This window comes from Theropithecus gelada, chromosome 2, assembly GCF_003255815.1.
Source record: "Theropithecus gelada isolate Dixy chromosome 2, Tgel_1.0, whole genome shotgun sequence".
NCBI lineage: Eukaryota > Metazoa > Chordata > Mammalia > Primates > Cercopithecidae > Theropithecus > Theropithecus gelada.
Genome location: NC_037669.1, coordinates 98,887,704 through 98,902,210, shown reverse-complemented (window position 1 = coordinate 98,902,210; position 14,507 = coordinate 98,887,704). Strand labels below are relative to the sequence as shown.

Genomic DNA, 14,507 nt, shown 5'->3' with positions numbered 1-14,507 from the left:
AAGAGTAACTATCAACTACATCTCCAAGAATTACAAAAAACTACCACTATGGAAACTGAAATAAGAAACCATATTCTCTGAAGAGAAACTTACTAGAACAGAGAGGAAAAAAATAGGAGAAATACACAATTAGGGATTATTTAAGTATATAACAATTATTTACTGTTAATCTGGAATTCTTATAAATGAGCTAATAAAAGCAGCTAGGTAATTCAAAGGCCATGGCTTTTTAATTAATCTACTGGCTTTACAGTTTGGGTTAAATACTTAGTAACTAGTAATATTTGTTGAGGGGATCTTGGATTTATTAAATCACATTAGACAAGCTAAATACTTGACCAGCTTAACTGTGGATAAAAGATACCATTTATCATAATGATGAATAACAGAGGCTATCCTGGGGTCTAGGGATTCATCCTTGGCTCTGCTACTGTGACTTTGGCAAGGTATCAAAACAGTTTGGTTTCAACTTTAGCTTCTGCGTCTATCCAAGCTTGGATGCTACCATTTGATATACATCTTTTGCAATTGTATCAGGATTTTAAATATAACAATAAATTCACATTGGCCCTGCCACTTGATCTAAATATCAGCTGACTCCATTGGTTAGAGCATTAAATAAAACAGGCATAGGAAAGTACTCTATAAAACCACATCTCCTTCCTGCCTTACAGTATGATGCTAAGTAAACACAGGTTACAGTTTATGGCTAATTGGCTTTTTCCATAGCCACTGAATACACCTCTATTCCTCAAAACCATCTCACAAGTCCATGGTATCAGCCATAAGGGAAAGCAAGTTGAGCTTATGAGTTATATATGTATGTATATGTGTCTACAAACACACATATGCATGTGTATGTACACAAACCCTCAATCCATTATTCCTAGAAAGCTGACCTATCCTGCTAAGGGGGAACTGGAGAGCCACCTCAGTACATGAAAGGCTGCAAACTACTTGGCCAAAATAGGATTGTGCCTAAGGCAAATGCTCTCCTTGGTCAGGAGTGGTTTCCCAGCTAATGCTTGCTAAGTCTTTGCTTAGTAGTAGGCCTCTCCTTCTTTCCCTGAAGATTTTGATCAAATTCTCTGTTCTTGACATTGGTCACCCAAAGATGACTCTTCGGAAGACACTCCCTATAGAATGACACGTTCTTTTAAATAAGTAAAGACACAATAGAGGGAGATAAGAAAGAAGAGAATGAAAGGGAAGCATGAAATGGAGTAGGGCTGCTCAAGACACAGGAAAACAGATCCTCTACCTGCAAAGCCAGCCGTACAATACCGGAGGTATAGGTCAGCATACTGTGCAAAATATCAAGCAGGGAAAAGAGCAGTGCAGCTGCCATTTCATTGTTGTTTTTATTGTCCACATCCAAGCATAGTGTGGCAGTTTCAGTGAGCAGGTTACAGATGTGACTGACAAGTCCTGAGGGCAAAAAAGGAAAAGAAAAAAACCTCATCATTAAGTACACAAATGTGTCATATGAACCAAAAAGAGAGGCATTCTGGCTCGATGTTGCATAAACCCTACGCAATACTTAAACTGTACTCTTATCAGATTCACTAAGGAAAGTTGTTTAAAATGCAGGTTTCCAGGCCTCACTCCCAGAGAGTCTGCTAAGGAGTCAGGGATGGGGCTTAGGAAAATACTTGTTAAAGAAGTTCCCCAAGTGATTTTGATGCAAAGGTTCCAATCCACAGCTTGAGAAACACCATCCTACATAGGCAGGCTTCACAGAGTCTGAGGACTCCCTGACACTGAAGGAAAGCAACTGTCCCCAGATTCTTGTTTGAAGGCAGTTTTCTTTAGTGCATGATCAAGGGCCACAGTGGACCCAGTGGTCTGGTCTGTCTAGCAACTGGGTGGTTTCAATAATGCATTCCAAAAATGTAAGATTAATTATAAGAAATTTGAAATTTAGAAATTACCAGGCGCCATCCCTTTGTCTCTGCAAACCTCATATTAACAGTGTGGTTGCTCTTTACTGATGTTTAGTTTGATACAGTCTGTTATAATAAATACATTTTCACATTTTGGGGTGTTATTGTTTACATTTAAATTGACAGTTTTATTCTATTATATAGTGTTACCCTTTGAATTCACAAAAATGAAATACAACAAAAGTGAAATTACAACATGAAATAATGTTATAAACCTAAATGATGAATGAGAAATTTGGGACTAGTAGAGCATAAATTCAGATGTTCTTAAAAAAAAAAGTGAACATTCTAAGATAAATATTTTACACACACAGATGGGGGAAAAGCATGGCAAGGAAGTTTGATGTGTATTAAAAGCTATATTTTATTGGACCTGCAATCTACTTGTCCCTAATCCAGATGATCAACTGAATGGAAACTCAACTAAGCATAGCCATATAAGTTTTGGCGTCTCTTCCATACAGTGCACCTTGTCACTTCCAGCAAAACAATACAGTCTTCCTGACAAATGCAAAATTATCACAAAATTATCAGATTACAAAAGTGAACTAATTTTGTCACTAAAGGCAGTGACATAGAATGATAGACACATCATTCAAAGTTATACCTCCTGTGGCAAAAAAAAAAAAAAAGGTATAAGTCTCACACGACTGCTAAGACACTTATAAAAACAAAAACAAAACTGAGTTTCAAGGCTGAAAATAAACACACTTGAAAGTAGAATGAATTATTGTCAAAATTTGCTTATCAAATGACAAGGTCTGATAACCCATACCATCAATGATACATACTGCAGAAAAGCAATTATTACAGCATGTGCACTGCACCAGCAGACATTCCCCTTAGAGTTACAATGCATCATCCATGTACAGGCTAGGAATCAGCACTTGGCATCTGTGAGCTGTAGACAGACTAGCAGGGCTTGAAAACACAGTATTTGGTAAATATACACTGCAAGAGAACAGGTTTTTCATTTGGGAGTTCCTGATGACTTTGTGACATGTCACATAGACAGTCAAAGGTAAAAGGGGTGAGTGCTGGTGGAGTCCAGCTCTGTGAGCCACAAAGAAGGATACGGTTCTTTAGGAGGCAGAGGTGGGCCCCAGAGCACCCATCTACATACTGCTTACTTCAGAGTAAACAGCAAGTGGGCATCAATGTTCTTCTTGATCTTCATTCAGTCTTCAAGGAAGGAGTGCAAAGAATGAATGCAATCAAATGCCTGCTGGGACAGAAAGTATTTCCAGTCTACTGTGTAAAAAACAGGAAACAAATGCCAAGCTCTGATTTTACACACTGAAGTCATCAGCTCCCAAGGGAAGGTTCTCAGATAAGATTAGAAATGAAGTATGAGATAAAAATATTTCTTCACAACAGTGATAACGCCAGCAAAACCCATTAATATGATTTTAAGAAGCTGATCTCAGGCATATTTTCAGTGTTCTTCATAGCCAGAACTTTCACTTCAGGGTCAAAATGCATGTTTTTCATGTTTAAATTTTTTATTATGAAAACAAAGTCATGAGACAGTTCAGCAAAATGAACCTTCATCACCCTTTTCAACAATATCAATATTGTGTCTATTTTATCTGTCTTTTCAAAAGCATTTTAAAGCAAATACCAGAAAAAATCTTATTTCTCCTGTAAATGCTTCTGTATACTATAACAGATAAAGACTTGTTTTTAACTATAATACCATTGCCACTTTTAAAAAGTAATGTATTTTTAATATACTCCTCAACTGTCTCCAAACTATCTTTTACAATTAGTTTCTATGAATCAGGATGCAAAGCAGCTCCGCAAATTCCATTTGGTCATGGACCTTAAGTCTCCTTTAATGTCTAAAAATCCTTCCTCTACTTACAATTTTTTATGCCACTTATTTGTCAGATAAATTAGAACAGTTTTCTTGTAGATTTTCTCATTGAATTGTTCCTATATCCCTACATGTCCTGTAAATTGGTAATTGCACCTAGAGACTTGATTTAATTCAGGTTCAATTCCTATGGCAATAATACCTGGGGCTGGGTTCTCTGGATTTCCTGTTGCATCTTATTCAGAAAGATACACCATTTGTCTTAGTGATGCTAAAACTGATCCATGGATTCAAGGGTTCTTATTTTGAAAAGGAAAGGCAAGATAAATGTTTACTCTTTCCTGTCATTTGCCACTTTCAGAACAATGATTTTGGAGTGTTAGCAATTACAAAAGATAAACAAGGTGTGAAGTGGGAAAGGTAGAGAAAGACAGAAACTACAAAAAGTTACTAATGCATTCATTTTGCAGCATCATTGTGAATATACTGAATTTTTAAATAATATATATTATGGGTTTTAATTGATTTCAGTCACTATTCATTTGTATGCTCAATATGTTCTACCTTTGGCCATGAAAAGCTCTTTGAAAGTATCCTTGCTTCTGCTATAATAATGTGCTCTGAGTTCATATTATAGAATTCCTGCCTCTGACTGGGCATTAGATGCTTCTACAAGGAGCCCTGGTTTCGTTCAATGATAATTTGTACTTAGAGACCATGGTCTGAGCACTCGGGGTGTTCATTGCTACTGAGTCACTGATTCAGTAAACAGAGATAGGAAGTATCTATCTCTTTAAGAAAAAAGAGTTCATGCAGATATTTCTAATGCCAGAGTCCAGAAACAGACCCACAATTACATGGTCAAATGAATTTCAACAAGGAATTCTTCAGAAAAAAATCCTTTTCAACAAAAGGGTAAGGAAAAGCTAAGTATCCAAACGGGGGGAAAAAGAGAGATCCTTGACCATTACCTCACACAATATACAAAACCTAATTTCAGATGAATGATAGATCTAAACATACAAGCTAAAATTATAAAGGCTCTAGGAGAAAATGTAAGAGAAGATTTTGCAGCTAGGGCGTAGGCAAGATTTCTGAGGATCCCAAAATACCCGGTCTTTAAAAAATTGATAAATTAGATACAGACTGGCAAATTGGATAAAGAGTCAAGACCCATCAGTTTGCTGTATTCAGGAGATCCATCTCACATGCAGAGACACACATAGGCTCAAAATAAAGGGATGGTAAAGGGATGGAGGAAGATCTACCAAGCAAATGGAAAGCAAAAAAAAAGCAGTGGTTGCAATCCTAGTCTCTGATAAAACACACTTTAAACCATCAAAGATCAAAAGACACAAAGAAGGCCATTACATAAAGGTAAAGGGATTAATTCAACAGGAAGAGCTAACGATCCTAAATATATATGCACCCAGTACAGGAGCACCCAGATTCATAAAGCAAGTCCTTAGAGACTTACAAAGAGAATTAGACTCCCATAAAATAATAATGGGAGACTTCAACACCCCACTGTCAACATTAGACAGATCAACGAGACAGAAAGTTAACAAAGATATCCAGGAATTGAACTCAATTCTGCACCAAGCGGACCTAAGAGACATCTACAGAACTCTCCACCCCAAATCAACAGAATATACATTCTTCTCAGCACCACATCACACTTATTCCAAAATTGACCACATAGTTGGAAGTAAAGCACTTCTCAGTAAATGTAAAAGAACAGAAATTATAACAAACTATCTCTCAGACCACAGTACAATCAAACTAGAACTCAGGACTAAGAAAACTCAATCAAAACCACTCAACTACATGGAAACTGAACGATCTGCTCCTGAATGACTACTGGGTACATAACGAAATGAAGGCAGAAATAAAGATGTTCTTTGAAACCAATGAGAACAAAGATACAACATACCAGAATCTCTGGGACACATTTAAAGCAGTGTGTAGAGAGAAATTTATAGCACTGAATGCCCACAAGACAAAGCAGGAGAGATCTAAAATTGACACCCTAACATCACAATTAAAAGAACTAGAGAAGCAAGAGCAAACACATTCAAAAGCTAGCAGAAGGCAAGAAATAACTAAGATCAGAACAGAACTGAAGGAGATACAGACACAAAAAACCCTCCAAAAAGTCAGTGAATCCAGGAGCTGTTTTTTTGAAAAGATCAACAAAATTGATAGACTGCTAGGAAGACTAATAAAGAAGAAGAGAGAGAAGAATCAAATAGACGCAATACAAAATGATAAAGGGGATATCACCACCGACCCCACAGAAATACAAACTACCATCACAGAATACTATAAACACCTCTATGCAAATAAACTAGAAAACCTAGAAGAAATGGATAATTTCCTGGACATTTACACTCTCCCAAGATTAAACCAGGAAGAAGTTGAATCCCCGAATAGACCAATAGTAGGCTCTGAAATTCAGGCAATAATTAATAGCCTACCAACCAAAAAAAGTCCAGGACCAGATGGATTCACAGTTGAATTCTACCAGAGGTACAAGGAGGAGCTGGTACCATTTCTTCTGAAACTATTCCAATCAATAGAAAAAGAGGGAATCCTCCCTAACTCATTTCACGAGGCCAACATTATCCTGATACCAAAGCCTGGCAGAGACACAACAAAAAAAGAATTTTAGATGAATATTCCTGATGAACATTGATGCAAAAATCCTCAATAAAATACTGGCAAACCAAATCCAGCAGCACATCAAAAAGCTTATCCACCATGATCAAGTGGGCTTCATCCCTGGGATGCAAGGCTGGTTCAACACACGTAAATAAATAAATGTAATCCAGCATATAAACAGAACCAAAGACAAGAACCACATGATTATCTCAATAGATGCAGAAAAGGCCTTTGACAAAATTCAACAGCCCTTCATGCTAAAAACTCTCAATAAATTGGGTGCTGATGGAATGTATCTCAAAATAATAAGAGCTATTGATGACAAACCCACAGCCAATATCATACTGAATGGGCAAAAACTGGAAGCATTCCCTTTGAAAACTGGCACAAGACAGGGATGCCCTCTCTCACCACTCCTATTCAACATAGTGTTGGAAGTTCTGGCTAGGGCAATCAGGCAAGAGAAAGAAATCAAGGGTATTCATTAGGAAAAGAAGAAATCAAATTGTCCCTGTTTGCAGACGACATGATGGTTTATTTAGAAAACCCCATTGTCTCAGCCCAAAATCTCCTTAAGCTGATAAGCAACTTCAGCAAAGTCTCAGGATACAAAATCAATGTGCAAAAATCACAAGCATTCTTATACACCAGTAACAGACAAACAGAGAGCCAAATCATGAATGAACTCCCATTCACAATAGCTTCAAAGAGAATACAATACCTAGGAATCCAACTTACAAGGGATGTCAAGGACCTCTTCAAGGAGAACTACAAACCACTGCTCAGTGAAATAAAAGAGGACACAAACAAATGGAAGAACATACCATGCTCATGGATAGGAAGAATCAATATTGTGGAAATGGCCATATTGCCCAAGGTAATTTATAGATTCAATGCCATCCCCATTAAGCTACCAACGACTTTCTTCACAGAATTGGAAAAAAACTGCTTTAAAATTCATATGGAACCAAAAAAGAGCCCACATTGCCAAGGCAATCCTAAGTGAAAAGAACAAAGCTGGAGGCATCACGCTACCTGACTTCAAACTATACTACAAGGCTGCAGTAACCAAAACAGCACGGTACTGGTACCAAAACAGAAATATAGACCCATGGAACAAAACAGAGCCCTCAGAAATAATACCACACATCTACAGCCATCTGATCTTTGACAAACCTGACAAAAACAAGAAATGGAGAAAGGATTCCCTATTTAATAAATGGTGCTGGGAAAATTGGCTAGCCATAAGTAGAAAGCTGAAACTGGATCCTTTCCTTACTCCTTATACGAAAATTAATTCAAGATGGATTAGAGACTTAAATGTTAGACCTAATACCACAAAAACCCTAGAAGAAAACCTAGGTAATACCATTCAGGACATAGGCATGGGCAAGGACTTCATGTCTAAAACACCAAAAGCAACGGCAACAAAAGCCAAAATTCACAAATGGGATCTAATTAAACTAAAGAGCTTCTGCACAGCAAAAGAAAGTACCATCAGAGTGAACAGGCAACCTACAGAATGAGAGAAAATTTTTGCAATCTACTCATCTGACCAAGGGCTAACATCCAGAACCTACAAAGAACTCAAACAAATTTACAAGAAAAAAACAAACAACCCCATCAAAAAGTGGGCAAAGGATATGAACAGACATTTCTCAAAAGAAGACATTCATACAGCCAACAGACACATGAAAAAATGCTCATCATCACTGGCCATCAGAGAAATGCAAATCAAAACCACAATGAGATAACCATCTCACACCAGCTAGAATGGCAATCATTAAAAAGTCAGGAAACAACAGGTGCTGGAGAGGATGTGGAGAAATAGGAACACTTTTACACTGTTGGTGGGACTGTAAACCAGTTCAACCATTGTGGAAAATAGTATGGCGATTCCTCAAGGATCTAGAACAAGAAATACCATTTGACCCAGCCATCCCATTACTGGGTATATACCCAAAGGATTATAAGTCATGCTGCTATAAAGACACATGCACACGTATGTTTATTGCAGCATTATTCACAATAGCAAAGACTTGGAATCAACCCAAATGTCCATCAGTGACAGATTGGATTAAGAAAATGTGGCACATATACACCATGGAATACTATGCAGCCATAAAAAAGGATGAGTTCGTGTCCTTTGTAAGGACATGGATGATGCAGCTGGAAACCATCATTCTCAGCAAATTATCGCAAGAACAGAAAACCAAACATCACATGTTCTCACTCATAGGTGGGAATTGAACAATGAGATCACTTGGACACGGGAAGGGGAACATCACACACCGGGGCCAAATGTGGGGAGTGGCGAGGGAGAAGGGATGGCATTGGGAGTTATACCTGATGTAAATGACGAGTTGATGGATGCTGAAAAGTTAATATGTGCAGCACACCAACATGGCACATGTATACATATGTAACAAACCTGCACATTGTACACATGTACCCTAGAACTTAAAGTATAATAAAAATTTTAAAAAATTGATAAATTAGACTTCATTAAAAAATTAAAGCTTTCACAAATCAAAAGGTAGTATTAAAAAATAAATAAGGAAGCCAAAGAACAGGAGAAAACATTCTTCTCTCTCTTTCTCCACGTGTATATATGTATGTGTATATATATGTATGTGTGTGTGTATGTGTATGGCTGTGTCCAAAAACCTGTATCCAGAATATACAAACAATTCCCACAACTCGATAAAAGTACAAATAATGCAAGTTTTAAAAATGGGTAAAATATGTGAAGAGCCAGTTCCCAAAAGGTATAGCAGTCAATAAGTACATGAAAAGTGTTCAATATCACTATCATCAGGGAAACGCAAATTAAAATCACAATGGGATATCACCACACATAGATATAAATAATTAAAATCTAAAAAACTAACACAAAATGTTAGTAATGATGTGCAGCAACCAGGGCTCACATATATTACTGACGAAAAAACAGTTGTCATTTTTATTTTAAATAAATTTAAATATACATTTATCATATTATCCAGAAATCCTACTCCAAGGTATTTATCCAAGTAAAATGAACACATATGTCCACATAAAGATTCATTAGAGCTTTATTCAAAACAGCCCCAAACTACGGTGGGGCACCATGGCTTACACCTGTAATCCCAGCACTTTGGGAGGCCAAAGTGGGCAGATCACTTGAGGCAGGAATTCGAGACCAGCCTGGCCAACATGGTGAAACCCCATCTCTACCAAAAGTACAAAAAATTAGCTGGGTGTGGTGGCACATGCCTATAATCCCAGCAACTCGGGAGGCTGAGGCAGGAGAATCGTTTGAACCCAGGAGGCAGAGGCTCTAGTGAGCTGAGATTGCACCACTGCACTCCAGCCTGGGTGACAGGGTGCGACTCTGTCACAAACAAACAAAAAAAGCCCCAAACTAGAAATAGCCCAGGTGTTCATCAACAGGAGACTAAACAAATTAAGATATAATCATATGATGGAATATCACTCAGCAGCTAAAAAAATCAAACACTGAACTTTACAAGAACATAGATGAATCTCAAAAAAAAAAAAAAATGCTGAGAGACAGATTCCAAAAAGTAAAGAATTCTATGAAATAAGTTGTATGAACACATTTATTTAAGGTTCTAAAGAAAACTTTACTCTCTTGATTGGGGTCAGAACAGAAGTTATTTCTAGGAGAGGGGAAGATGGAACTTTCTAGGGTGATAGAAATGTTCTATATATTGATGGGTTATTGGTTATAGCAGTGCATACATTTTTCAAAACTAAATATAAGATTTGTACCTTTTACTGCATATATACTTAAATTCAAAAATGCGGGGCTAAGAAAAAACAGGTTGGCACAAACTAGAGGAATGCTTCAGGAAGATAAATGAAGCAGTATGTGCTGTCTTCACTGGGTTAATAAAATTTACTGAGCACTTGCTCTGTTCCTGGCACTATACTCTCACTAGAAGAAATGGGGAAGTCAGTTTCTGGGTAATTTTAAGTTAACTTTTAAGATATGCTGAGTTTGATATAACAAAGGGGCATTCAAAGTGCCAATGTTCAAAGGAGATTAAGCCCTAAAAACTAGGTAACAGTTAAAACTAAAAGACAACAACAACAAAAAGAAGCAAAAGATGATCAGAGAGAACAGAAAATTCCCCAAAGGAGAGTCAAATTTAGAGAGAAACAGAGTCAAAGACTGAGGGTTGAGTAAGTCCCAAACAGGGGCAAGGATTTACAGAGGAAATGAAGGCAAAGGTGCTAATATAACAGAGTAGAAATCATGACAATGTAAAGTAATGGATACCAAGGAATAACTAGAATTAAAAAGAAAATGGGTGTCAAGAATGTCTAGTTGGATGTCGGCAAAATAGAAGAATAGGAGGTCTTAGGTTTCCCCATGTTCCACAGAAAGTTCTATCAGCAACTATCCAAAGATATGAACACTTTGGTGAAATCCTCCAAAATTGGGAATAAGCCTGAGTCACCTGGGTGGTTTATGGACCTTTTCCACATGAAAAGGTAAGATAAAGGGTCTTATTTTGACTATACCACCCTTCCTCCTCCCAGAGGTTAGCATAGTGCCACAAAGAGAGGATTCTCCAGGGACTGGGGTTTCTACAGCGGGAAAAGAGAACCAGAGGTGGACAACCGTCTTCTCTAGCATCCTGTAGCACTTTCCAGAAAGCCCACTCCTATCCTCATGGAGAACACAGGGGAAAATGGTACCACTAGACCAACTGGGATTAGGTAGAAACAAAGCAGGTGTAGTACAAAGCAACCAGGACATAGATATGGTGTTAGCTTTGTGTACCTGTCAGCAGCAGTGCCCAATCAGTGGTACCAGCTAATAGCCCATCCAACTTGAAAAGCTCAGCTAGTCACTCCAGAAGTGATCAAAAGTTCTACCCAGCTTAAATTCCTACACAGTTAGCCTCCAGGACCAGCCTCATACCTTGCCCCAAAGCCTCACATCCAGGGAGCAAGACAATCATCACAGCAAATTTCTACAAAGAGCAGAGGCTCTATCTGACACACCCAGGAATTTAAACAGCACTCAGTCAAGCTTCAAAGCTCACCTCAAGAGCCTGCCTAGACAGAGAGACAAAAATCAACTGTGCATTTTTAATGAGCACAGCAGATGCTCCCAGCCATTCCAATCAGCATCCTCATCACAGCCCCCTCTCAGGCAACCCTGTTCAACTATGAACTCAAATAGTAAAACTATCTGGCCAGAGAATATACTCCTGTGGCCCAGCTCAATGATGGACCAACTGTATTGCCAGAGATCAACCAGTGGTCTCACCGGATAGAAGAGCCCAGCCAGCTGCCTCATCAAAATTGAGAGCAAAGGCAGCAGCCCAGCCATCTAGAGAGCCCAAAACAAGCTCTTCCTTTCCTGTCCATGGCCATTAAAGCAGGCCCATCTACAATAAAAGCTAAACAAAAGAGTGAAGGTCTATCCCTGCCAAAAAAGAAAAACACCTTAAAAGCCTAAAAAGATGGCTATCTCCTCAACTGCACAAACACCAATGCAAGAACACAAGAATTACAAAGAATCAGGAAATCATGATATCTCCAAAAGAAACTAACAAAGCTCCAACAACAGACCCTAAAGAAACGGTCAAATTTTATAAACAGAAATACTAGAGACAATACTGAACTGAAAAATGCAAACAGGAAGCTTCAACATCAGGCTCCCTCATACTGAAGAATCAGTGAACTCGAAGATAGAACATCTGAAATTACCCAATCAGAGCTGCAAATAAATAAATATATATGAGTGACAAAAACCTATAAGGATTATGGAATACCATTAAGAGACCTAACCTCTGCATAAGAGGAATTCAAGAAAAAATAAAAAAGAAAGAAAGAAAAAAAAAACCAAAGTATTTTTAAAGGAACTAATGGCTGAAAACCTCTTTTAATTTAGGGATAGATGCCAACATTCAGGTAGAGGAAGCACAGAGGTCTTCAATCAAAGTAAACCAAAAGAAGAGTTCACCAGGACACATAATCAAATTATGAAAAATCAAAGATGAAGAAAATATGCTGAGAGCAACAAGAAACACATTACATCCAAGAGAGTCCCAATGCAATGTCAGTAGTAGATTTCTTTACAGAATTCCTGCAGGGCAGGAAAGAGTGGGATGATATATTCAAAGGGCTGAAGGAAAAAATGCTGCCAAACAAGAATACTTTACCCAACAAAATTGTCCTTCCAAAATGAAAAAGAAAAACTTTCCCAAACAAATGCTAAGAGAATTCATCACCACTAGGCCTGCCTTACATGACTGGCTAAAGGGAGTTCTTTAAGTTAGAACAAAAGCCACTAATAACATAAAACACACAAAATCACAAGACTCAATGGTATAAGTAATATAAAGCCATATTCAGGATACTTTAGAACTCTAATGGTGGAATGTAAAGCAGTTTTACTCCTAGTATGAGGGTTCCAAGGGAAAAAACTAATAATAATAACTATAGCTAAAATAAACTGTTAAAAATGCATATTACAAAATGATGTAAATTCTGATATCAAAAACATAAAATGAAGGAGAATAAAACTGTAAAGCTGTATACAAAGTTAAGAAGTTAGCAGCTTGAAACAGACTGTTATAAGATGTTCTATGTAAGTCTCATGGTAATCACAAAATAAAAATGTATAGTAGCCATACAAAACAAAAATAGAAAAGATTCAAAGCCTATCACTATAGAAAACCATCAAACTGCAAAGGAAGACAAGAGAGGAAGAAAGAAACAAAACAACCATAAAATAATAAAACAACAGAAGTCTGCTTTTTTCCGTGGCGCATCGGAGGCGTTCAGCTGCTTCAAGATGAAGCTGAACATCTCCTTCCCAGCCACTGGCTGCCAGAAACTCATTGAAGTGGATGATGAACGCAAACTTCATACTTTTTACGAGAAGCGTATGGCCACAGAAGTTGCTGCTGACGTTCTGGGCAAAGAATGGAAGGGTTATGTGGTCTGAATCAGTGGTAAGAGCGACAAACAAGATTTCCCCATGAAGCAGGGTGTCTTGACCCATGGCCATATCCGCCTGCTACTGAGTAAGGGACATTTCTGTTACAGACCAAGGAGAATGGGAGAAAGAAAGAGAAAATCAGTTCATGGTTGCATGGTGGATGCCAATCTGAGTATTCTCAACTTGGTTATTGTAAAAAAAAAAAAAAAAAAAAAAAAAAGGAGAGAAGGATATTCCTGGAGTGACTGATACTACAGTGCCTCACCACCTGTGCCCCAAAAGAGCTAGCAGAATCCACAAACTTTTCTATCTCTCTAAAGAAGATGATGTCCGCCAGTATGTTGTAAGAAAGCCCTTAAACAAAGAAGGTAAGAAACCTAAGACCAAAGCACCCAAGATTCAGCGTCTTGTTACTCCACATGTCCTGCAGCACAAACAGCTGCGTATTGCTCTGAAGAAGCAGTGTACTAAGAAAAACAAGGAAGAGGTTGCAGAATACGCTAACTTTTGGCCAAGAGAATGAAGGAGGCTAAGGAGAAGCACCAGGAACAAATTGAAAAGAGACACAGACTTTCGTCTCTGTGAGCTTCTACTTCTAAGTCTGAATCCAGTCAGAAATAAAATTTGAGTAACAAATAAGATCAGACTCAGAAAAAAAAAAAAAATAACAGAAGTCCTTACCTATCGATAATCACCTTGAATGTAAATGGATTAAATTCTCCAACAAAAAGACCACAAAACTAGACCTAACTATAAGCTGCCTACAAGATACTCACCTCACTTTTAAGGACACACACAAACTGAAAAGTGAAGGAATGGAAAAAGATATTCCATGCAAAGGGAAATGAAAAGAGGGCAGGGATACTTCTATTTATATTAAACAAAACAGACTTTAAACCAAAACTACGGAAAGAAACAAAGAAAGATGTTATATAATGATAAAAGGGTCAATTCAACAAGAGTATATAACAACTGTAAATATATATGCACCCAACATCAGAGCACCTAAATTATATAAAGCAAATACTAAACGATCTAAATGGAGAGACAGACTGCAATGCAAGAATAGTATGGGACTTACCCCACTTATAGCAATGGACAAATCATCCAGACAGAAATTAAT

The 14,507-nt window shown here is 37.7% G+C and overlaps 1 protein-coding gene and 1 pseudogene across 4 annotated transcripts in view; one reads left to right on the top strand and one right to left on the bottom strand.

Annotated features, from left to right (window-relative positions):
* ULK4 (unc-51 like kinase 4) overlaps positions 1-14,507 on the bottom strand; it is a 696,865-nt gene that overhangs the window by 208,070 nt on the left and 474,288 nt on the right. For all 4 annotated transcript variants that reach the window (XM_025376619.1, XM_025376622.1, XM_025376621.1 and 1 more), the window contains one exon: positions 1,262-1,428. In XM_025376619.1, the coding sequence (XP_025232404.1) occupies positions 1,262-1,428 (167 nt within the window). The remainder of the gene's footprint in view (positions 1-1,261; positions 1,429-14,507) is intronic.
* On the top strand, positions 13,238-14,005 carry LOC112618946 (annotated as a pseudogene).